Raw genomic sequence first — 25,898 nt, 5'->3', positions numbered from 1 at the left:
TCCGAGGCTCGTGAGGATCTGGCGGCGCTTGAGAAGGACTACGAGGAGGTCGGTGCTGAGTTTGACGAGGGTGAGGACGGCGACGAGGGTGACGAGTACTAGACGCTCTACTGGCGCGGCGTCGTCGGGCTTGTGTGCCACTGCTATCCTGTGATCTGCCCTGAGTGGCTCCTATCGTGTTATGTTTCTGTCGGTTCTTATCTATCTGTCGTTGTGTGGTTTACAACTTACGTTGTAAGACTTTATTCCCCCGCTTTGCTACTGGGTTATTAAGTTTGGCGTTATTGTTTTCTTGATCTCTGAGATGCTTTGCTTTCACCACCTGTTTTTTTTTTGTCATCTGTGTAATTGAGTCGACGGACAATCATTTTCTTGCTTCGAGCAGGCGAGAGCAGCACACGAGTTGCAGACAGATCTTACTGTGGCAGCACAGTGCACACTTCACCCTCCGGTTCCGCTTCTGTTTTGTGTCCGGTTACTCTGCGGCGCAAAGCGAGCGCTGGTGGTGTGGCGCGTCGTCGGGCTGCCACGCAGACCGCTATGGTGCAGTGGCGGTCTCGCGGCCGAAACCCATTTGTTGTACCTCAATGCTTACTTACGCCTTATGAAGGCCTCATCGAGGCTTTGGTGTTTCTCGTTCTGGGAACTGTACAGGGAAAAAATCAGGGCCTCTTTGCAACACAGGATTTGTACAAATATGAAATAACTAGGTATGTGCCCGTGCGTTGCGACGGCATATAAATTATTCGATAAATATTAATGCGCAATGATTACATGAAAACGAACAACATATATATCATCAATCCCATATCTCACAAATTAACACTAATAACATAAAATTTGTGCGCAATTCAAATAGTGATAAAATACATTGATATGCAAAAATATTATATATTATTCTATACTTTTATTAGCATCACCAAAAGTGGACGTTTACATATCTTAAAAGATATATAAGATTGTACATGTGCTTTGTCTTTGATAAAAAAAATAAACAATAATAAATATGTAGCGAATATTAATCAACACATTGATTCTCTAGAAGGATAGTATATTATATAAGTCTCGTGAGCGTCCCAGGTAATGATATCATCGAAATTAGGAAACAAAACGATAAAAGGGGGACAACAATTGGGCACACACTTGAACAACATACCCTAATTATTCTTGCCCATTAGCAATTACCATGTACTTAGCATTGCTAAACTTTTATGACTTTATGAGGACTCGATAGATAATTTCAAAAGCAACGTCTCATCTCTTATCTGGAAAGAGAAAATGTTGGATATACTCTAACACGATCAGAAAAAATTGAGATGTACTCTAATGATAATGGACTCAAGAGACGACTGCTAACCTTAGCTCTTGTCAGAACAATCTTGCCGGAAACAAAAATCAGCAGCATGATTTTTGGCTGGCTACTTTCTCTTAGCTGAGTTAAAGAGCTTCAAAAGAGTCTGGTACTCAAAGCATCATCAGATCAAAGGGTAACGAGTAGTTCATCAACTGAACATCTGTTGTCTATTCCTAATATATCTAGTAAGAGGTGTGGTAAATGCATAGATTGTATGAACAGGATAGTGTACCAACTATCCTAGTTTTTTTTCAACAACTGAATGCGTCTAGAAACAGAAATACTTCTACCTTAAGGAAAATTTTAAATGGTGTGTGACACCAACATAGCACAGGTATCATATCTTACAGCTTCCTTCTAATTCCGTTTGACACCCTTCCCATTCTGCAAGCACTAACTCAATGATTCAATAATGATTAGATTGTTTCAAAACACAGGTAAATAAAGACCACGACACTTTCTTTAGTATGCCTTACAAAGAAATATATCTAGCTTTAAGGTATTCAAACATTGCCAAAAAACCGGGCGCGTGTGTTGGCCTAGTGGCGCCACCAACTGATGATGTTCAGGAATTAGAAAATAGATATAACCATTGATCGTCAACGTCTCAATTATCCGGATTCCATGCGTGGATCAGATCGTTCTACCAGCAAGATCCATAATCATTGGCCAGTAACTTATATATTAAATAGGGTGCGATTCCTAGCAAAATTGTGTACATAGACACTTGATATCAGCTTCCGAATGCGCATAACAGTTAATTAACAAACAAATCACATAGCTTCTTTTGACAACAAAGATGAAGTCATGAGAGCAAGGGCATGATATACGCATTACAGGCCACATAAGAGGACAGAACAAAGAGTGCGAGTACCAAACAAATTCGAAGCACCTGGATTCCAATCTGAAAGCAATAAGACAGAGGCACTACAATTATTTGCAGCTGCTAAAGGAGATGCCACGATATATGGAAGGAAGACAAAAACGCTCGGACACGCTCGACAACTACAGTCATACTGAGTACAACTTGTATGTTTGGTTCCTTTCAGTTCATATGATCGACGAGGTGGAACTAAGCTGCGTCCACGGGAACTAAGTTCCTTTCAGAAATATAACAAAGATGGCAGATGCCATGCCATAAATCATGCCAATTGCTGATCATGTTGAACCAATAAAAAGAAATACAATTCAAAAAATAAATGATCAAAACTACTTGGCTTCTGCTATATTGGCCAGCACACCTACGCATGCGATGTGCTGTGGAACTAAATTATATCTTAATATGGTTTGTTCATTTATTTATCACATGTTTTCTATCCATCAATCCATCCACTGTCCAGTGAAGCGCAAATGAAATAGTTAAGGACAACAGAGAAATTTTATAACAAGCTTACTAAGTTTACAACGCACCTCCACACAGATCCCGACAAATAAGTTTATAACATCCACCTCCACACAGTCGACCCACGCGTCGAGAGCCATCCGAAACGCGTCCATCAGACTCATAAGATCCCGACAAGACTAATAACTCATCAACACGGACGAGGAGCTCATCTCCCACGACCGACTAGGCCAGGGGACACCAGAACCTACTCTCACAGTGCATTCCAACCTTCAGCTCCACAACCTAGCTATGTCCATACGGAGGGACTTTCAGGCTTGCCTCCATATAAACATTGCACACATACTTCTAGATGCATGTAAGATAATAATAGACAAGACAAGGGAGCCGATAAAGAACTTACAGCCATGGTTCCCGGAGAGTAGCCGAGTAGGAGACCCACTGTGCACAAACTCTTCAAACAACTTTCAAGTAGAGATGCCTGGCTCTCTGCTTCCTGGAGCTTATATAGCTGCACCCGTACCTTCCTTTTTTCTACAAGCAATCACAACTTTTGTTCTCCACCGTGCAAAATTAAAGCATGCACTTTGCGGTAGCTCACATGAGGTCAGGCACTTCACACTCGAGAAGGAGCACCGGAAACAGCCAAAGGCCGGCCACTACAGGAATAGGGTAGAATAAAAGAATCTCCTTTTGAACTGTGCCCAACCAATCGCTTCTGAAGTTACTGATTACATTCAGCTGACTTGCCTAATTGCTCTGTAAGAGGCTCGAGCCTGCTGTTGAAACGGATAGGTGTGTAATAAAGTGTAGATTTTTTTTGCTTGTTGGCCTGTGTACCTCTAGAATGTCAGTTTAAATATCTCTGACGTTATTGCCTATGTGAAAGGGAATTAGGCTTACACCTAGTCCCTAATTGATTTTGGTGGTTGAATTGCCCAACACAAATAATTGGACTAACTAGTTTGCTCAAGTGTATAGATTATACAGGTGTAAAAGGTTCACACTTAGCCAATAAAAAGATCAAGTTTTTGGATTCAACAAAGGAGCAAAGAGGCAACCGAAGGCACCTCTGGTCTGGGGGCACCGGACTGTCCGGTGTACACCGGACAGTGTCCGGTGCACCACCGGACAGTGTCCGGTGCACCAGAGGACTCCAACTCGAACTCGTCACCTTCGGGAAACTCCAGAGGCGACTCCGCTATAATTCACCGGACTGTCCGGTGTACACCGGACAGTGTCCGATGCTCCAAGGGTGAGCCGCCCCCGGAACTCGCCAGCCTCGGGAATTCACTTCAGCCGCTCCGCTATAATTCACCGGACTGTCCGGTGTACACCGGACTGTCCGGTGTAACAGCGGAGCAACGGCTATTTCGGCGCCAACGGCTACCTGCGTCGCATTAAATGCGCGCGCAGCGCGCGCAGATGTCAGACACGCCCATACTGGTGCACCGGACATCCAACAGTACATGTCCGGTGTGCACCGGACATCCAGGCGGGCCCACAAATCAGAAGCTCCAACGGTCAGAATCCAACGACAGTGATGACGTGGCGGGGGCACCGGACTGTCCGGTGTGCACCGGACTGTCCGGTGCGCCATCGAACAGACAGCCTCCCAACGGCCACTTTTGGTGGTTGGGGCTATAAATACCCCAACCACCCCACCATTCATTGCATCCAAGTTTTCCACCTCTCAACCACTTACAAGAGCTAGGCATTCAATTCTAGACACACCAAAGAGATCAAATTCTCTCCAATTCCACAAAAGGCTTTAGTGATTAGCGAGAGAGATTTGCCGTGTTCTTTTGAGCTCTTGCGCTTGGATTGCTTCTTTTCTTTCTCACTTGCTCTTGTGACCAACACTCAATTGTAATCAAGGCAAGAGGCACCAATTGTGTGGTGGCCCTTGCGGGGAAGTTTTATTCCGGGCTTTGATTTGAGAAGAGAAGCTCACTCGGTCCGAGGGACCGTTTGAGAGAGGGAAGGGTTGAAAGAGACCCGGCCTTTGTGGCCTCCTCAACGGGGAGTAGGTTTGAGAGAACCGAACCTCGGTAAAACAAATCCGCGTGTCTCACTTTATTATTTGCTTGCGATTTGTTTTGTCCCCTCTCTCGCGGACTCGATTATATTTTTAACGCTAACCCGGCTTGTAGTTGTGTTTATATTTGTAAATTTCAATTTCGCCCTATTCACCCCCCCTCTAGGCGACTATCAATTGGTATCGGAGCCCGGTGCTTCATTAGAGCCTAACCGCTCGAAGTGATGTCGGGAGATCACGCCAAGAAGGAGATGGAGACCGGCGAAAAGCCCACTACAAGCCACGGGAGCACTTCATCGGAAGAGTCCCGCACCAAGAGAAAGGAGAAGAAGAAGGACTCCTCCAAACAGAAGGAGAAAAGATCTTCCTCTTCTCACCACAAAGAGAAGAAGGAAAAATCTTCTTCTCACAAGTCGCATCGGAAAGGCGACAAGCACAAGAGGATGAGGAAAGTGGTCTACTACGAGACCGACACTTCATCTACATCGACCTCCGATTCCGATGCGCCCTCCGTAACTTCTAAACGCCAAGAGCGTAAGAAGTTTAGTAAGATCCCCTTACACTATCCTCGTACATCTAGACATACTCCATTACTTTCCGTTCCATTAGGCAAACCGCCAACCTTTGACGGTGAAGATTATGCTAGGTGGAGTGATTTAATGAAATTTCATCTAACCTCACTCCACAAAAGTATATGGAATGTTGTTGAGTTTGGAGCACAGGTACCATCAATAGGGGATGAAGATTATGATGAGGACGAGGTGGCCCAAATCGAGCACTTCAACTCCCAAGCCACAACCATACTCTTGGCCTCTCTAAATAGAGAGGAGTACAACAATGTGCAAGGGTTGAAGAATGCAAAGAAAATTTGGGATCTCCTCAAGACCGCGCACGAGGGTGATGAACTAACAAAGATCACCAAGCGGGAAACGATCGAGGGGGAGCTCGGTCGCTTTCGACTTCGCCAAGGGGAAGAGCCACAAGACATGTACAACCGGCTCAAGACTTTGGTGAACCAAGTGCGCAACCTCGGGAGCAAGAAGTGGGATGACCACGAGGTGGTTAAGGTTATTCTTAGATCACTCATTTTTCTTAACCCCACTCAAGTTCAATTAATTCGTGGTAATCCTAGATATACTCAAATGACCCCCGAGGAAGTTATCGGGAATTTTGTGAGCTTTGAATGTATGATCAAGGGCTCCAAGAAGATCAACGAGCTTGATGAAACCTCCACGTCCGAAGCACAACCGGTGGCATTTAAGGCGACGGAGGAGAAGAAGGAGGAGTCTACACCAAGTAGACAACCAATTGACGCCTCCAAGCTCGACAATGAGGAGATGGCTTTAATCATCAAAAGCTTTCGCCAAATCCTCAAGCAACGGAAGGGGAAGGATTACAAATCCCGTTCCAAGAAGGTTTGCTACAAGTGTGGTAAGCCCGGTCACTTTATCGCTAAATGTCCATTATCAAGTGACAGTGACAGGGATAACGACAAGAAAGGAAAGAGGAAAGAAAAGAAGAGATACCACAAGAAGAGGGGCGGCGATGCCCACGTGTGCCGCGAGTGGGACTCCGACGAGAGCTCCACCGACTCCTCCTCCGACGAGGACGCCGCCAACATCGCCGTCACCAAGGGACTCCTCTTCCCCAACGTCGGCCACAAGTGCCTCATGGCAAAGGACGACAAAAAGAAGAAGGTAAAATCAAGATCCTCCACTAAATATGAAACCTCTAGTGATGAGGATGATGCTAGCAATGAGGAGGATAACTTGCGCGTTCTTTTTGCCAACCTTAACATGGAACAAAAGGAAAAGCTAAATGAGCTAATTAGTGCTATTCATGAAAAAGATGACCTTTTGGATTCCCAAGAGGATTTTCTAATTAAAGAAAACAAGAAATATGTTAAGGTTAAAAATGCTTATGCTCTAGAAGTAGAAAAATGTCAAAAACTATCTAGTGAACTAAGCACTTGCCATGACACCATTATCAACCTTAGAAATGAAAATGCTAGTTTAATTGCTAAGGTTGGGTCTCATGTTTGTGATGCTTCAATTCCCAATCTTAGAAATGATAATGATGACTTGCTTGCTAAGATTAAGGAATTGAATGATTCTCTTGCTAGCCTTAGAATAGAAAATGAAAATTTGATTGCTAAGGCTAAAGATTTTGATGTTTGCAATGTTACAATTTCTGATCTTAAAGATAATAATGATATCTTGCGTGCTAAGATCGTTGAACTTAATTCATGCAAACCCTCTACTTCAAACAGCTTTCAAGTAGAGATGCCTGGCTCTCTGCTTCCTGGAGAGTAGCCGAGTAGGAGACCCACTGTGCACAAACTCTTCAAACAGCTTTCAAGTAGAGATGCCTGGCTCTCTGCTTCCTGGAGCTTATATAGCTGCACCCGTACCTTCCTCTTTTCTACAAGCAATCGCAACTTTTGTTCTCCACCGTGCAAAATTAAAGCATGCACTTTGCGGTAGCTCACATGAGGTCAGGCACTTCACACTCGAGAAGGAGCACTGGAAACAGCCAAAGGCCGGCCACTACAGGAATAGGGTAGAATAAAAGAATCTCCTTTTGAACTGTGCCCAACCAATCGCTTCTGAAGTTACTGATTACATTCAGCTGACTTGCCTAATTGCTCTGTAAGAGGCTCGAGCCTCCTGTTGAAACGGATAGGTGTGTAATAAAGTGTAGATTTTTTTGCCTGTTGGCCTGTGTACCTCTAGAATGTCAGTTTAAATATCTCTGACGTTATTGCCTATGCATTCCATTTTTCCTTTTAATATAAAAAGGCTAAATACCATGACTCAAATCATGCTTCAGTTGTGGGTTAGCTTTTGACATTTGCTATGGCCTCTGGATCGTGTTGGTGTTTTGAATTGGGAAGGAACACAAAAATTCCTATCGTTCTAAACTATTTCCTGACTAAAAACAAAAGGCATGTGGTTAGTGATAAAAAATGGTACGCTCCATACAAATGTTTCAGTAGATTAATTATCTATCATTATGATTTCTGCAGCAAAAAGGATCTTGAGTAATCAACAGAAGAAAAGGCACAGAAAATTGATACAGAGTATTTCTGTTTTTTCATTACAAATACTGAAAAAGATTTAAAATTTTGTACCTATAAATTATGTACTTGACTCTGAATATATAGCTTCTTAATCACATATAGCTATGAAATGGGTATGATAGAAGTAAAATATTATGAACCTGAAAAGGCTGCAACGACAACTATTTTGTAGGGCACCTCCTTGATAGTCACAAAAGGATCTTTTGGGCGAGGCAAATTGGAACCATACTTCGCTGGCATCACAAATGACATTTTCCATTTATTTGTACCAGCTGACTGCAGGTGACAATGCACAAAAAGGATAGGTAAAACTTCATAACTTTCCAGATAAAGAAGTAACCTGAATGGCGAAACAAGGGCAGCTCAAAACAATGGCACAAGTGAAAGCCAAACTGCACCTTTTTTGTTATCACTGGGGTCATGTCCATTGATTGGCTGTTTAACTCACCCTTCCGAGTAAAAACAGGTGTTGTCATTTCCATTTGCTCAGAGGCAGTATTCTGAAGCTAGAATGCCAATGATGAAGTCAATTAACATCAGACCATGACTATCCAATGAAACAACAAGGGAATGGACGTCTGGACCATGGTAGAAACGTGGCAAATACCTTACCGAATAAATATGATGCCAGCACGTTGAACGACTGAGATGACCCACTGAAATCGAACCCAGATCTTTCGGGCATCGTCGTTTCAGCAACGAAGTATGACTGATGAGAGTTCACAACAGAAGACACTATCATTCAGTGAACCTCATAGTATTATCATATTCTAATGGGTTCCATTTCCACACATGCACAAATTTCTTTAACCAATGGTCGAAAAGCGACCACATATTAGAACAATTACCTCCACTTCTCTGATCTCGTACTCTACCTTACGCTTCAGTATGCGCAACGGAACTGTCTCGAGATCAGGCACTGCAAAAAAAGTACATGAATCTAACTCAGAAATTGTGGCCTAAAATCCTGAGGATTCTACGATTTGGAGGTACAAGCTGCTGCCATTCATTTATTACCGACCAGACATGAGGGCCTCCTCGAGGGTGCGGGGCTCGAAGCGGCCGGACAGGAAGGCTTACTTGGCGGCCTCATCGGCGAGCTCGGCGAAGCGGCGCTGCGAGGCGGAGAGCGCATGCGAGGCCAAGGCCAGCACCAGCGACGTGCGGGCCTCCGCTCCGCTCACACGGGTGCCTGCGGCCACGACGACCGTCCGCGGCGAGCGGACGTCTCGGGGAGGCTGGCTGTCACACCCGGTTTTAGAAGGCAAACCGAATGCGAACCATGTACGTGCCAGGATCAGTTATTCACGTACACAGCAGTTACATAACATGGACATCATCACACGGTGCTCAAAATAGTATTAAGAAGGGAAATAGTAGTCGATTACATCATACGTCTGAGACGTCCATATAGTCCTTACAATAAATCAAAGTGCGGAAAAGAAACGTAGATAACCGCGGCCTTCACAGGCAGCCGACTGGGGGTTGCCGCTAACCCACTCCTAGAACTCGTCATAGTCTTGGAACTCCTGGAAGTCTCCTTCCACAGCTTCATCTTCGCCTGAGCAGTGGTTGCAATGCTGACAACCTGGGGGGGGGGGGGTTTGGTGTGTAGAGCAAGGGTGAGTACACATCAACATACTCAGCAAGTATCCTGTTTGGCTGTAGTGGACTAGCTTTATGTGGGGATAAGTCTAGCAGTTGCTTTTAGTTGGTCAGATTATTATTACTAGTAGAGAAAGCCAAGTTTTAGATTTAACCCACGTTATTAACCCAAACGTACTCCTTTCCAAACGGAAAGAGTACCGCTTACCAGCACCATAGTCATAACCAAAACCATCGATCTCATAGCCACCTGTACCACAATGTCTCTGATCAAGTACCACTAATCATTGGAGCTCCCTTGGCCGCTCATAACCGCGAGCACGGCTGATATATCAGTTTTCAAACACTCTGCAGAGGTTGTGCACTTTACCCACAAGCCGTGATTCCCATTCTGCCCGGAGATCATGACTCTCCATTGATCACTACCAAGGTGACCCAGCAGGGCATCACTACGTAGCCTTTACAAAGATTCCCCGGGGCTGTAGCCACCCGTTAGGTTTCCTAAATGCACCGCACTCCTCCCCAAGGGGCGAACCCAAACTTGGCAGAGCGAGCCGCATACACCGAGCCCCATTGACGGCACGACGGCTAAGTGAACTACACCTCGGATCCTCTAATTATTCAGCTAAGGGCACCCCATTCTACCCTCATGGTTGCACTGTTTTCCCGGGCGGTCATCCATAGAACAGGTCCTTACGGAGAGGCACTCGAGAAACCGCTCGAGCCCCCTTGAAGACCACAAGTATAACATCATAATAAGAGAGGGGAAAACAGCGTATCATAGATAATCTCATCATGTTCATTGATTAGAGTTAAGCAATAGCATAAAGCTAAACAATAATAATCCAACCCAAATAGGTAAACAAGGACATGGATAACCAAAACTAGTCAATCCTTAGGCATAAATATGTAAAGCGAGAGGTGAATTAAATAATGAATAGGACAGAGATAGGTCAAGGGACACTTGCCTCCACCAACCTACTGCTGCTCAGGGGCTTCTCCTGCGAGTTCCTCGGGCTCTTCAACCGGATCGTTCTCTATGCGAGCGCAAACATACATACATCCACATATTTAATACAAAAGAACAGTATACCATACAATAGAATGCAATAAGTAAACAGACGTTCCACGCGGGCTCGCGAGTACGGTTAAGAGAGAAAGAGGAAAAGACAGTCGAGAAACGATCACGTTACATGATTATAAATTAACCACTCGCTTAATGGAAGGAAATTTAATGTAGACACTATGTTCAGCGTAAAGTAAAGTCATGTTTCATGCCTAATCATTATAAGCAGGTGGAGATAAATAAAAAGAATGGTCGCGCGGCGAGACGCGCGACAAAGCACTCTAAAACAAATTAAAAGCTAGCGACTCGTCGCGCGACCGAGCACGCAATGAGGCACTTCGCCTTAGTTATGAGGAGACGTTAAACGTCGCGCGACGAAGCGCACAACGGCATACGTCGACTAAACTGAGTCCAAAGTGGAACGTCGCGTGAATGCACACGCGGCGTTACACCTTAAACAACCTGAAACAAAAATGGATCGTCGCGCGACGAAGCGCACGACGCAACACACAGATAGAATCTGAAATTAGACAAACCGTCGCGCGGCGAAGCGCGCGACGCAGCACGTTAACTAACGAATAATCACCGCGAGCGCGGGCGAACGGGGACACGGTCGGGCGAGGCCGGGACGGGAATGGGCGGCCGAACGGGGGGGGGGGGGGGGGGGGGGGGGCGGTTGAACCGGCCCAGGGGCGGTTGAGCCGGCCAGGAGCGGCCGAGTCGGCCGGGGCCGCGCCGGGGACGCGCCGGGGGCCGGAGGCCGCGCCGGGGTCGCGCCGGCGAGCAGGGGCCACCGGGGCCGCGCCGGGCCACGCCGGGGGCGCGCCGGGGCCGCGCTGCACGCGAGCAGGGGAGGGACGGGGGCGGGCGGACGCCGCCACGGGGCCGGGACGGGCGGGCGCCGCCGCGGGGAGGGGCGAGGAGCGCCGCCGCGGGAGGGGGCGGGCGGGCGAGGCCGGCCGCGGGCCGGGGGAGGGCGGGCGCCGCCGCCGCGGGCGGGGAAGGGGCGGGCGCCGCCGCGCGCGCGAGGGGAGGGACGGGGAGCGCCGCCGGGGCTGGGGAGGGGGCGGGCGAGGCCGCCGCGGCCGGGCAGGGGCGGGGGGGGCGCCGCGCCGCCGGCGAGCAGGGGCGGGCAGGGGGCGCGCGCGAGCAGGGGAAGAAGGGGGCGCGCGTGGGGAGAAGAAGAGGAGGGAGAGAGAGAGGGAAGAAGGGGAGGGGAGGGGAGCTCACCTCGGGGTCCAAAATCCGTGATCGCCGTCTCCAAACCCTAGGGCACCACGGGGAGAGAGAGGTGGGAGAGGGAGAGGGAAGTTGTTGCGCGGGAGATCCAAATGAGAGAGAGGAGAGGTGGGGGCGCATGGGGGGGGGGGGGGGGGGGGTTTGGGCGCCAGGGGCGCGCAGGCCGGGGCAGGCCAGGCCGGCTGAGCTGGGCTGGACTAAGCTAGGCTGGGCCGAACCACTTCGCGGATCAAAAACCCACGACGAGCGTGGACCACTAAACGGAGTTAAATTGCGAACCGAAATCCGGAACGGAACGAGACGAACACTCAACATCAGACAAAGAAATGTGCTCGGCATGATGCAACACCCATGACACTTAGGTTTTGGTTTATACATGACACGGACACTTGCCGCTATACTGGTTTGAAATTGGGAAGAGGGAGCAAACGGGGAAAGAGAAAAGAGAGTAACGCCCGAATTTGGTGAGAGAAAAGAAGAAAAAATTCTACCCCCAAATTCAGGGCGTTACAAACCTATCCCCCTTAAAAGAATCTCGCCCTCGAGATTCAGGGTTGGCTAGCAAAGAGCTCAGGGTATTTAATCATCAGATCATCTTCACGCTCCCAGGTTGCTTCTTCTTCAGAGTGGTGATTCCATTTGACTTTGCACATTCTGATGGTCTTCCTTCGGGTGACTCGGTCTGCAACCTCAAGGATCTGCACTGGCTTCTCAACGTAGGTCAAGTCCTCCTGGACTTCAAGACCTTCCACTGGCAACTGCTCTTCTGGCACACGCAAGCACTTCTTCAACTGAGACACATGGAAGACATCATGCACAGCAGACAAATTCTCTGGCAAACTGAGCTGATAGGCCACTTCTCCACGTCTTGCAAGAATCTGATACGGACCGATGTAGCGGGGTGCTAGCTTGCCTTTCACTCCGAATCTCTTGACTCCTCTGATCGGTGACACTTTCAGATAGACAAAATCTCCGACTTCGAAACTCAGCTCTCTTCTTCTTGTGTCTGCATAGCTTCGCTGCCTCGATTGCGCTATCTTCAGATTCTCTCGGACCATCTTGATGTTCTCTTCGGCTTCAAGCAGAATGTCTGGCCCAAACACTTGCTTCTCTCCAGGCTGATCCCATTGCAACGGAGTTCTGCAACTCCTTCCATAGAGCGCCTGAAATGGTGACATCTTCAAACTGGCCTGGTAACTGTTGTTATAGGAAAACTCTGCATAAGGCAATCTCTTGTCCCATCCGGACTGATCTTGCAACGCACAGGCTCTCAACATGTCTTCAAGAACTTGGTTGGTCCTTTTGGTCTGGCCATCTGTCTGCGGGTGATAAGCTGAACTGAAATTCAGATGCGTGCCCAAGGCTTCATGCAACTGCTGCCAGAAATGAGAGGTGAACTGTGTTCCTCTGTCTGATACTATCTTCTTTGGCACACCATGAAGACAAACGATCCGAGACATATACAATTCTGCCAATACTGCACCGCTGTAATTGGTCTTGACATGTATGAAGTGGGCTGACTTGGTCAAGCGGTCCACTACTACCCAAATGGAATCGTAGCCGGCTCGAGTGCGAGGCAATCCGACTATGAAATCCATACCGATTTCGTCCCATTTCCACTGAGGGATCTGCAATGGTTGCAACAATCCAGCAGGTCTCTGGTGCTCTGCCTTAATTCTTCGACAACTATCACACATAGCCACATGCTCTGCGATTTCGCTTTTCATTCCGTACCACCAGAATTTCTTTTTCAGATCCTGATACATCTTCTCACTGCCAGGGTGAATCGAATAAGCTGTCTCATGAGCTTCCTTGAGAATCAACTCCCGAATGGACTGGACATTGGGAACACACAAGCGGTCTTTGAACCATATCACGCCTTCTGCATCTTCTCGAAAATCTTTGCCTCTGCCATCTAGAATCAGTCGCCGGATCTCACTGATCTTCTCATCATTCTTCTGCGCTTCTTTAATTTCGCGCTCCAGGGTAGGTTCCAGCTCAACTGTGACTCCTCGCGAATTGTTCAGAAATCCGAGACTCAACCTGTCAAACTCCTTGGCCAACTCATAAGGCATCGGACGAGCGACCATCAGATTGACTTGACTCTTTCTGCTCAAAGCATCTGCCACTACGTTTGCTTTGCCTAGATGGTAATGAATCTCCAACTCATAGTCTTTGATCAACTCTAACCATCTTCGTTGCCTCATGTTCAACTCTGACTGAGTGAATATGTACTTCAGACTCTTGTGGTCTGTGTAAACATCGCATTTCTGTCCATACAGATAGTGCCTCCATGTCTTCAGTGCGTGAACCACTGCTGCCAACTCTAGATCATGGATTGGGTAATTCTTCTCATGAACCTTCAGCTGTCGGGACGAGTAAGCCACAACTCTTCCCTCTTGCATCAACACACATCCCAAACCTGTGTAACAAGCATCACAATACACCGAGAAGGGCTTGTGCACATCAGGCAAGACTAGGACAGGCGCTGTTGTCAACTTCTCTTTCAGCGCTTCAAAGGCCTCTTGGCATTTCTCGGTCCACTTGAACTCAACTTTGTTGCCTAGCAACGCTGTCATAGGTTTCGCAATCTTCGAAAACCCTTCAATGAATCGCCGATAATATCCGGCCATTCCAATGAAACTCTTGATTCCTCTAGCATCTGTTGGCGCTTTCCAGTTCAAAATGTCTGCCACTTTCTTCGGATCCACAGCCAATCCTTCTTTGTTGATTATGTGACCCAAGAACAGGACTTCACTGATCCAGAACTCACACTTGCTCAACTTTGCATACAACTGGTGCTCTCGCAATCTCTGCAATACCATCTTCAAATGATCTGCGTGCTCTTTTTCGCTTTGAGAATAAACCAGAATGTCATCAATGAATACCACCACAAACTTATCAAGGTAATCCATGAATACACTGTTCATCAAGTTCATGAAGAACGCTAGCGCATTGGTCAAACCAAAAGACATCACTGTGAACTCATACAAACCATACTTGGAAATGAATGCCGTCTTCGGAATGTCCGAAGGTCGGATCCTGAGCTGATGATAACCTGACCTCAGATCAATCTTGGAGAACACACTCGCTCCTCTCAACTGGTCGAACAGATCTTCTATTCTGGACAAGGGATACTTGTTCTTGATTGTGACCTCATTCAAAGCTCGATAATCGATACACATCCTCTTGGTGCCATCTTTCTTCTCCACAAACAAGACAGGGGCGGCCCAAGGCGAGGTGCTTGGCCGGATGTAACCTTTCTCCGACAGCTCATCAATCTGCTCCTTAAGCTCAACCAACTCTGGTCCAGATATTCTGTAAGCTCTCTTAAAGATAGGGGCGGTTCCAGGAAGAAGCTCTATGGCAAACTCAACTTTCCGCTCTGGTGGCATACCCGGTAAGTCCTTTGGAAACACATCTGGGAACTCAGACACAACCTTGATACTCTCAATTGGGTTTGCTTCACTGCTATCAACAGCTAGCTGATAACAACTTCCTTTCTTTGGCTCAGGCGGGACTAGCTCGGTCACCACTTCCTTTCCTACTGGGGACACCAACTTGATTGTCCTCTTATCACAACTGATAACTGCCTGATACTTATCTAGCCAATTCATCCCTAGGATGACATCTATTCCCTGAGTACCCATTACTATAAGGTTGGCGGGAAACGCTATCCCCCTTATTTCCACACTTATATTCAAACAAATGCTATCGGCTCGAATTCTACCACCGGCTGAGTCAATTTGAATGGGGGTTGACATGGTAGTAATTGGAAGATTATGTGCTTCTACCCATGATGCAGAAATGAAAGAATGCGTTGCTCCAGTATCAAATAACACTTCTGCAATATGGGAGTCGACTGGGAACATACCTACTATCATGCCGGGGGTCTCCTGAACTGCTTCAGCCTCCAAGTGATTCAGCCTTCCATGATTATAGCGCGGCTGAGAACGATTGCCTGCTCCAGGCTGAGGCACATTCTGCTTTGCTGGGGCATTGGGGCCTGACTGCTACTGGGCTGCCTTCTTCGGACATTGCATCACCCAGTGGCCTTGCTCTCCACAGTGGAAACATGCCCTGTTTCCAACCTGAGCTGGTGCTGCCTGACTGCTCTGCTGGTTTGCTGGGGCAGGAAGACGAGGTGCCTGCTGATTCTGCTTCTGAAACTGACCTCCTGACTGATTGCTCTGACGGTTCTGGTACTGATGCTGAGGATACTGCTTTTGAAATTGCTGATGTTGCTGAGGTGGACGCTGGTTCTACCTGAACTGCTGAGGTTGATTGCCTGAGAAACGAGGACGATTGCTGCTCCCAGGCTGGGGTCCACTGATCTTGCGCTTACGATCCTCCATCTCCTTACGCTTTCTCTCTGTCATGATTGCTCTGTCAATCAGGTGCTGGAATGTTGGGAAGGTGTGATTCATCAGCTGATACTGAAGAGGGTCAACCAAGCCTCTCAGGAAACGGTACTGTCGCTTGGCGTCAGTGTTGACATCTTCAGGAGCATAGCGAGACAGCTGCAGAAAACTATCCCGGTATTCACTGACAGACGATGACCCTTGCTTGAGAGCTAGGAACTCCTCCTTCTTCACAGTCATCAGACCTGCGGGAACATGGTACTGACGGAAGCTACCTCTGAACTCTTCCCAAGTGATGGCGTCAGGGTGGGCATGGGTGGCGAGGTAAGACTCCCACCATGATTGGGCTGCTCCTCTCAACAGACGGGGACCATACAGGACTTTCTCCCTGTCATCGCACTGAGCGGTATGCAACTCCCGCTCCACAGTGCGCAGCCAGTCTTCAGCATCCATGGGGTCAGAAGAATGAGCAAACGTTGGTGGATGGCCTCTCATGAATTCAGCACGCTTGTCTCTGGGCATCTGAGGCATCTGAGGCTGAGGTGGGGCCTGCTGCTGCTGCTGCTGAATGGCGGCCAAAGTCTGACCGATGGCTTGAACTGCCTGAGTCTGCATCAGAAACATCTGCTCGATGGACATCGGGGGCGGGGGCGGCAGGTGCTGCTGCTGGGGCACCTCATCCTGTTGAGCGGCTCGCTCCTGCTGAGCACGCCTTCCTACTCTGCGCCTGTTCTCTGACATCTGCAGAATGCAACCACACATCAAAACTGATCTGGCAAATCTTGCAGCATAAGAAAAGAGGATAGAATTCTTCAACAGCACTGAACAGATGAGCATCTTCTCTGATCTCCAACACAGACCACACAGCTTCTCAGATAAAGAGGAAAGTGGAATAAAAGGTTTCCCAACTATATAACTAACTCCATTAACATAATAGGTAAACCAAAATGCAGGGGATACCTACATTCTGGTGACAGTCATTACAAAGATCCAAACCAAACATAGTTCATCAGGACAAACATAGATGCACAGGATACAGCAAACTACCCTGTCTAACTAAGACTAACTAAGAGCGAGACTAACGCTAAGACTGAAGCTTCTATGTATATATTTTGTATTAATTACAAGATCCAACTCTAACGATCTATGGTTCTAGAGTTATCTTGGTCTTGCAGTCGGGATTGCCATAAGACTGGGATCCACGCCGAGGTGAGCGGTACAGGTGCTGAGTCCCGACGGGAGCGAGGGAACCATCCTCCAGGTGACGACGTTCCGCGCGCTCAGCCCGCAGCTGGGCGATCTCAGCACGAGCCCTACTCAGCTCATCTAGTGCATGGTCTAGCTCCGTGTTTAGCACGGCGGCTAGGTTGACTGTGCTGCTCAACCTAGGATTGCCCTCACCGATAGGTGAGACAATCACGCCTCCTGTGCTGCCAGATGAACGGCGGGGGTAATACCTCAGGTCAAGACCGTCAGCTACTCCACCGAAAACCGAGCAGTAGTGCGAAAGCGCACGCCGTGCAGCATCTTGCATGGCTGCCTCAGCTGAGTCCCGCTCAGAGATAGAATAGTGCTCTGACCAGGCCTCCGCACCCTGGAGACTGTTCTCCGGGCGGCGCACCAAGCAAGTTGCCTCCCAGCGGTCCGGGTAGACCCCGCGATAGTGCTGGTAGACCACACAGCGATACTCGATGGACCAAGTATGCCGGTTAAGTGCCCGACGTAGCAGGGTATCGAGCGCATCGTGGAAGTGACACCCGCGAGCAGCGTCGCGAGTGATGGATCGAGCGAACCATCCTTCCAGCTCATGGTTAGCAGAGAAGTCGGTGCCGTGGCTCGAGCTGTCGTCGCCATCTCCGTCGTCTGGATCTCCTCCAGCAGCTACTCCAGAAGCTGGGACGCCCAGTGGTGGTGCAGGGGGCGCCTCCAGAGGAAGCACAGGGGAGCAGCTCCTCACAGACTCTATCTCCTGGTGGAGCGAGAAGGAAGAGCCCTGCTGCTCCTGCTCCTGTCGTCGACGTTCCTGCTCCTCATGCAGGCGGTGGTGCAGTCTCTCCAAGTGGCTGGACTGTCCGGCCACGGGACGGCGAAGCGGACGCTCAGCAAGGCGGGAGGGTAAGAAGGGGATGACGAACTTTCGTGCAGTGTGTCTAAGTCGAGCCATCTATAAAAGACATCGCAAGCAAAAGGGTGAGAACAGAATCAATATGACCAGCAAATAATGAATCATGAGTAAATGAAGGATTAGAATAAAACATGATTTTCAGCAAGGTATAATATATAGTAGAACATAGGTTTGGTCGGTATGACCAACTTTTGAAGGGATATCAAAGTCAAGGCAGAGACAGAGGTCTAGAGTCCTTAGAACGACCATTCTACTCTAGGTTAGCGGTCCTACAGTCAGCACGGCTTTGATACCACTTATGTCACACCCGGTTTTAGAAGGCAAACCGAATGCGAACCATGTACGTGCCAGGATCAGTTATTCACGTACACAACAGTTACATAACATGGACATCATCACACGGTGCTCAAAATAGTATTAAGAAGGGAAATAGTAGTCGATTACATCATACGTCTGAGACGTCCATATAGTCCTTACAATAAATCAAAGTGCGGAAAAGAAACGTAGATAACCGCGGCCTTCACAGGCAGCCGACTGGGGGTTGCCGCTAACCCACTCCTAGAACTCGTCATAGTCTTGGAACTCCTGGAAGTCTCCTTCCACAGCTTCATCTTCGCTTGAGCAGTGGTTGCAATGCTGACAACCTGGGGGGTTTTGGTGTGTAGAGCAAGGGTGAGTACACATCAACATACTCAGCAAGTATCCTATTTGGCTGTAGTGGACTAGCTTTATGTGGGGATAAGTCTAGCAGTTGCTTTTAGTTGGTCAGATTATTATTACTAGTAGAGAAAGCCAAGTTTTAGATTTAACCCACGTTATTAACCCAAACGTACTCCTTTCCAAACGGAAAGAGTACCGCTTACCAGCACCATAGTCATAACCAAAACCATCGATCTCATAGCCACCTGTACCACAATGTCTCTGATCAAGTACCACTAATCATTGGAGCTCCCTTGGCCGCTCATAACCGCGAGCACGGCTGATATATCAGTTTTCAAACACTCTGCAGAGGTTGTGCACTTTACCCACAAGCCGTGATTCCCATTCTGCCCGGAGATCATGACTCTCCATTGATCACTACCAAGGTGACCCAGCAGGGCATCACTACGTAGCCTTTACAAAGATTCCCCGGGGCTGTAGCCACCCGTTAGGTTTCCTAAATGCACCGCACTCCTCCCCAAGGGGCGAACCCAAACTTGGCAGAGCGAGCCGCATACACCGAGCCCCATTGACGGCACGACGGCTAAGTGAACTACACCCCGGATCCTCTAATTATTCAGCTAAGGGCACCCCATTCTACCCTCATGGTTGCACTGTTTTCCCGGGCGGTCATCCATAGAACAGGTCCTTACGGAGAGGCACTCGAGAAACCGCTCGAGCCCCCTTGAAGACCACAAGTATAACATCATAATAAGAGAGGGGAAAACAGCGTATCATAGATAATCTCATCATGTTCATTGATTAGAGTTAAGCAATAGCATAAAGCTAAACAATAATAATCCAACCCAAATAGGTAAACAAGGACATGGATAACCAAAACTAGTCAATCCTTAGGCATAAATATGTAAAGCGGGAGGTGAATTAAATAATGAATAGGACAGAGATAGGTCAAGGGACACTTGCCTCCACCAACCGACTGCTGCTCAGGGGCTTCTCCTGCGAGTTCCTCGGGCTCTTCAACCGGATCGTTCTCTATGCGAGCGCAAACATACATACATCCACATATTTAATACAAAAGAACAGTACACCATACAATAGAATGCAATAAGTAAACAGACGTTCCACGCGGGCTCGCGAGTACGGTTAAGAGAGAAAGAGGAAAAGACAGTCGAGAAACGATCACGTTACATGATTATAAATTAACCACTCGCTTAATGGAAGGAAATTTAATGTAGACACTATGTTCAGCGTAAAGTAAAGTCATGTTTCATGCCTAATCATTATAAGCAGGTGGAGATAAATAAAAAGAATGGTCGCGCGGCGAGACGTGCGACAAAGCACTCTAAAAAAATTAAAAGCTAGCGACTCGTCGCGCGACCGAGCACGCAATGAGGCACTTCGCCTTAGTTATGAGGAGACGTTAAACGTCGCGCGACGAAGCGCACGACGGCATACGTCGACTAAACTGAGTCCAAAGTGGAACGTCGCGTGAATGCACACGCGGCGTTACACCTTAAACAACCTGAAACAAAAATGGATCGTCGCGCGACGAAGCGCACGACGCAACACACAGATAGAATCTGAAATTAGACAAACCGTCGCGCGGCGAAGCGCGCGACGCAGCACGTTAACTAACGAATAATCACCGCGAGCGCGGGCGAACGGGGACACGGTCGGGCGAGGCCGGGACGGGAACGGGCGGCCGAACGGGGGGGGGGGGGGCGGTTGAACCGGCCCAGGGGCGGTTGAACCGGCCCAGGGGCGGTTGAGCCGGCCAGGAGCGGCCGAGTCGGCCGGGGCCGCGCCGGGGACGCGCCGGGGGCCGGAGGCCGTGCCGGGGTCGCGCCGGCGAGCAGGGGCCACCGGGGCCACGCCGGGGCCGCGCCGGGGCCGCGCTGCACGCGAGCAGGGGAGGGACGGGGGCGGGCGGACGCCGCCACGGGGCCGGGACGGGCGGGCGCCGCCGCGGGGAGGGGCGGGGAGCGCCGCCACGGGAGGGGGCGGGCGGGCGAGGCCGGCCGCGGGCCGGGGGAGGGCGGGCGCCGCCGCCGCGGGCGGGGAAGGGGCGGGCGCCGCCGCGCGCGCGAGGGGAGGGACGGGGAGCGCCGTCGGGGCCGGGGAGGGGGCGGGCGAGGCCGCCGCGGCCGGGCAGGGGCGGGGGGGCGCCGCGCCGCCGGCGAACAGGGGCGGGCAGGGGGCGCGCGCGAGCAGGGGAAGAAGGGGGCACGCGTGGGGAGAAGAAGAGGAGGGAGAGAGAGAGAGAGAGGGAAGAAGGGGAGGGGAGGGGAGCTCACCTCGGGGTCCAAAATCCGGTGATCGCCGTCTCCAAACCCTAGGGCACCACGGGGAGAGAGAGGTGGGAGAGGGAGAGGGAAGTTGTTGCGCGGGAGATCCAAATGAGAGAGAGGAGAGGTGGGGGCGCATGGGGGGGGGGGGGGGTTGGGCGCCAGGGGCGCGCAGGCCGGGGCGGGCCAGGCCGGCTGAGCTGGGCTGGACTAAGCTGGGCTGGGTCGAACCACTTCGCGGATCAAAAACCCACGACGAGCGTGGACCACTAAACGGAGTTAAATCGCGAACCGAAATCCGGAACGGAACGAGACGAACACTCAACATCAGACAAAGAAATGTGCTCGGCATGATGCAACACCCATGACACTTAGGTTTTGGTTTATACATGACACGGACACTTGCCGCTATACTGGTTTGAAATTGGGAAGAGGGAGCAAACGGGGAAAGAGAAAAGAGAGTAACGCCCGAATTTGGTGAGAGAAAAGAAGAAAAAATTCTACCCCCAAATTCAGGGCGTTACACTGGCCTGGGGCTCGAAGCGGCCGTGGGGAAGCGGAGCACAGCGGCGACGACACCATTTGATTTCCCCGCAGCTGGATCATGGACTGGGACCTCAAGGCCTCCTGCACGAGCAGCGACGACGGGGTTCAGAGTCAACCGCAAAAACCCCAAACCCTAATAAATCTTCGTCGGTGCCTTTCACCGCCGCCATGGGTGGGGGAGGGGGTGAGTCGCAGGGGCAGGGGCGTGCTCTTGTAGCTGAACTCTACCTCGCGGGGATGGTACTGGTACTTACTGTGCATGGTGGCGACGGGGTCCATGGACCGACACGTTAGCGATGGTAGGTACATCGTTAGCGCCGGGTTCTGCTCCCACTCTCGTGCAGCGAGGCGGCGGCGGCGCTTGCTGTTGGAGAGGAGGCGGTGGATGGGTTGAGATAATGGCGACGACGAGATTTGCAGGGGCGGGGGAGGTGAGATTCACGGAGACAGGGGGAGACGAGATTCATGGGGCAGGAGGAGGCATCGCGGCTGATGACGAGGTGGCGCAACGCACGGGCGACCTTCCATTGATGCGCTGCGAGATTTCAGGGTGGGGAGGGGCGCAGACGCGCGCGGCAGAACCGTGCACCACCCACCGCTGTGGACGCCTACGATAGTCTCTTAATAGTAGTAATAAAATGGTGTGTGACACCAACATAGCAGAGGTATCATATCTTACAGCTTCCTTCTAATTCCGTTTGACACCCTTCCCATTCTGCAAGCACTAACTCAATGATTCAATAATGATTAGATTGTTTCAAAACACAGGTAAATAAAGACCACGACACTTTCTTTAGTATGCCTTACAAAGAAATATATCTAGCTTTAAGGTATTCAAACATTGCCAAAAAACCGGGCGCGTGTGTTGGCCTAGTGGCGCCACCAACTGATGATGTTCAGGAATTAGAAAATAGATATAACCATTGATCGTCAACGTCTCAATTATCCGGATTCCATGCGTGGATCAGATCGTTCTACCAGCAAGATCCATAATCATTGGCCAGTAACTTATATATTAAATAGGGTGCGATTCCTAGCAAAATTGTGTACATAGACACTTGATATCAGCTTCCGAATGCGCATAGCAGTTAATTAACAAACAAATCACATAGCTTCTTTTGACAACAAAGATGAAGTCATGAGAGCAAGGGCATGATATACGCATTACAGGTCACATAAGAGGACAGAACAAAGAGTGCGAGTACCAAACAAATTCGAAGCACCTGGATTCCAATCTGAAAGCAATAAGACAGAGGCACTACAATTATTTGCAGCTGCTAAAGGAGATGCCACGATATATGGAAGGAAGACAAAAACGCTCGGACACGCTCGACAACTACAGTCATACTGAGTACAACTTGTATGTTTGGTTCCTTTCAGTTCATATGATCGACGAGGTGGAACTAAGCTGCGTCCACGGGAACTAAGTTCCTTTCAGAAATATAACAAAGATGGCAGATGCCATGCCATAAATCATGCCAATTGCTGATCATGTTGAACCAATAAAAAGAAATACAATTCAAAAAATAAATGATCAAAACTACTTGGCTTCTGCTATATTGGCCAGCACACCTACGCATGCGATGTGCTGTGGAACTAAATTATATCTTAATATGGTTTGTTCATTTATTTATCACATGTTTTCTATCCATCAATCCATCCACTGTCCAGTGAAGCGCAAATGAAATAGTTAAGGACAACAGAGAAATTTTATAACAAGCTTACTAAGTTTACAACGCACCTCCACACAGATCCCGACAAATAAGTTTATAACATCCACCTCCACACAGTCGACCCACGCGTCGAGAGCCATCCGAAACGCGTCCATCAGACTCATAAGATCCCGACAAGACTAATAACTCATCAACACGGACGAGGAGCTCATCTCCCACGACCGACTAGGCCAGGGGACACCAGAACCTACTCTCACAGTGCATTCCAACCTTCAGCTCCACAACCTAGCTATGTCCATACGGAGGGACTTTCAGGCTTGCCTCCATATAAACATTGCACACATACTTCTAGATGCATGTAAGATAATAATAGACAAGACAAGGGAGCCGATAAAGAACTTACAGCCATGGTTCCCGGAGAGTAGCCGAGTAGGAGACCCACTGTGCACAAACTCTTCAAACAACTTTCAAGTAGAGATGCCTGGCTCTCTGCTTCCTGGAGCTTATATAGCTGCACCCGTACCTTCCTCTTTTCTACAAGCAATCACAACTTTTGTTCTCCACCGTGCAAAATTAAAGCATGCACTTTGCGGTAGCTCACATGAGGTCAGGCACTTCACACTCGAGAAGGAGCACCGGAAACAGCCAAAGGCCGGCCACTATAGGAATAGGGTAGAATAAAAGAATCTCCTTTTGAACTGTGCCCAACCAATCGCTTCTGAAGTTACTGATTACATTCAGCTGACTTGCCTAATTGCTCTGTAAGAGGCTCGAGCCTGCTGTTGAAACGGATAGGTGTGTAATAAAGTGTAGATTTTTTTTGCTTGTTGGCCTGTGTACCTCTAGAATGTCAGTTTAAATATCTCTGACGTTATTGCCTATGTGAAAGGGAATTAGGCTTACACCTAGTCCCTAATTGATTTTGGTGGTTGAATTGCCCAACACAAATAATTGGACTAACTAGTTTGCTCAAGTGTATAGATTATACAAGTGTAAAAGGTTCACACTTAGCCAATAAAAAGATCAAGTTTTTGGATTCAACAAAGGAGCAAAGAGGCAACCGAAGGCACCTCTGGTCTGGGGGCACCGGACTGTCCGGTGTACACCGGACAGTGTCCGGTGCACCAGAGGACTCCAACTCGAACTCGTCACCTTCGGGAAACTCCAGAGGCGACTCCGCTATAATTCACCGGACTGTCCGGTGTACACCGGACAGTGTCCGGTGCTCCAAGGGTGAGCCGCCCCCGGAACTCGCCAGCCTCGGGAATTCACTTCAGCCGCTCCGCTATAATTCACCGGACTGTCCGGTGTACACCGGACTGTCCGGTGTAACAGCGGAGCAACGGCTATTTCGGCGCCAACGGCTACCTGCGTCGCATTAAATGCGCGCGCAGCGCGCGCAGATGTCAGACACGCCCATACTGGTGCACCGGACATCCAACAGTACATGTCCGGTGTGCACCGGACATCCAGGCGGGCCCACAAATCAGAAGCTCCAACGGTCAGAATCCAACGACAGTGATGACGTGGCGGGGGCACCGGACTGTCCGGTGTGCACCGGACTGTCCGGTGCGCCATCGAACAGACAGCCTCCCAACGGCCACTTTTGGTGGTTGGGGCTATAAATACCCCAACCACCCCACCATTCATTGCATCCAAGTTTTCCACCTCTCAACCACTTACAAGAGCTAGGCATTCAATTCTAGACACACCAAAGAGATCAAATTCTCTCCAATTCCACAAAAGGCTTTAGTGATTAGCGAGAGAGATTTGCCGTGTTCTTTTGAGCTCTTGCGCTTGGATTGCTTCTTTTCTTTCTCACTTGCTCTTGTGACCAACACTCAATTGTAATCAAGGCAAGAGGCACCAATTGTGTGGTGGCCCTTGCGGGGAAGTTTTATTCCGGGCTTTGATTTGAGAAGAGAAGCTCACTCGGTCCGAGGGACCGTTTGAGAGAGGGAAGGGTTGAAAGAGACCCGGCCTTTGTGGCCTCCTCAACGGGGAGTAGGTTTGAGAGAACCGAACCTCGGTAAAACAAATCCGCGTGTCTCACTTTATTATTTGCTTGCGATTTGTTTTGCCCCCTCTCTCGCGGACTCGATTATATTTTTAACGCTAACCCGGCTTGTAGTTGTGTTTATATTTGTAAATTTCAATTTCGCCCTATTCACCCCCCCCTCTAGGCGACTATCAATTGGTATCGGAGCCCGGTGCTTCATTAGAGCCTAACCGCTCGAAGTGATGTCGGGAGATCACGCCAAGAAGGAGATGGAGACCGGCGAAACGCCCACTACAAGCCACGGGAGTACTTCATCGGAAGAGTCCCGCACCAAGAGAAAGGAGAAGAAGAAGGACTCCTCCAAACGGAAGGAGAAAAGATCTTCCTCTTCTCACCACAAAGAGAAGAAGGAAAAATCTTCTTCTCACAAGTCGCATCGGAAAGGCGACAAGCACAAGAGGATGAGGAAAGTGGTCTACTACGAGACCGACACTTCATCTACATCGACCTCCGATTCCGATGCGCC

General features: G+C 49.2%; 1 protein-coding gene, 2 long non-coding RNA genes and 1 pseudogene across 3 annotated transcripts in view; 1 reads left to right on the top strand and 3 right to left on the bottom strand.

Annotated features, from left to right (window-relative positions):
- Positions 1 to 284, top strand: part of LOC100381303 (tubulin alpha-3 chain) — a 2,788-nt gene extending 2,504 nt beyond the window's left edge. The window contains exon 4 of the mRNA NM_001174192.2: positions 1 to 284. This exon is cut by the window's left edge and continues 555 nt beyond it. Within this exon, the coding sequence (NP_001167663.1) occupies positions 1 to 102 (102 nt within the window). The 3' untranslated portion in view covers positions 103 to 284.
- Positions 285 to 2,710: 2,426 nt separating this feature from the next.
- LOC103625919 (uncharacterized) lies at positions 2,711 to 3,210 on the bottom strand. The gene is made up of 2 exons (XR_002262147.1): positions 3,100 to 3,210; positions 2,711 to 2,981 (listed from the first exon to the last, which is right to left on the bottom strand). It is a non-coding gene; the product is annotated as an uncharacterized lncRNA (long non-coding RNA).
- A 4,735-nt stretch (positions 3,211 to 7,945) lies between these two features.
- Positions 7,946 to 21,736, bottom strand: LOC103627991 (heme-binding-like protein At3g10130, chloroplastic; annotated as a pseudogene).
- A 1,651-nt stretch (positions 21,737 to 23,387) lies between these two features.
- Positions 23,388 to 23,887, bottom strand: LOC103625918 (uncharacterized). The gene is made up of 2 exons (XR_552601.1): positions 23,777 to 23,887; positions 23,388 to 23,658 (listed from the first exon to the last, which is right to left on the bottom strand). It is a non-coding gene; the product is annotated as an uncharacterized lncRNA (long non-coding RNA).
- Positions 23,888 to 25,898: the final 2,011 nt, after the last annotated feature.

This window comes from Zea mays, chromosome 5 (assembly GCF_902167145.1).
Source record: "Zea mays cultivar B73 chromosome 5, Zm-B73-REFERENCE-NAM-5.0, whole genome shotgun sequence".
Lineage (NCBI taxonomy): Eukaryota > Viridiplantae > Streptophyta > Magnoliopsida > Poales > Poaceae > Zea > Zea mays.
This window is presented reverse-complemented; position numbering and strand designations above follow the sequence as displayed.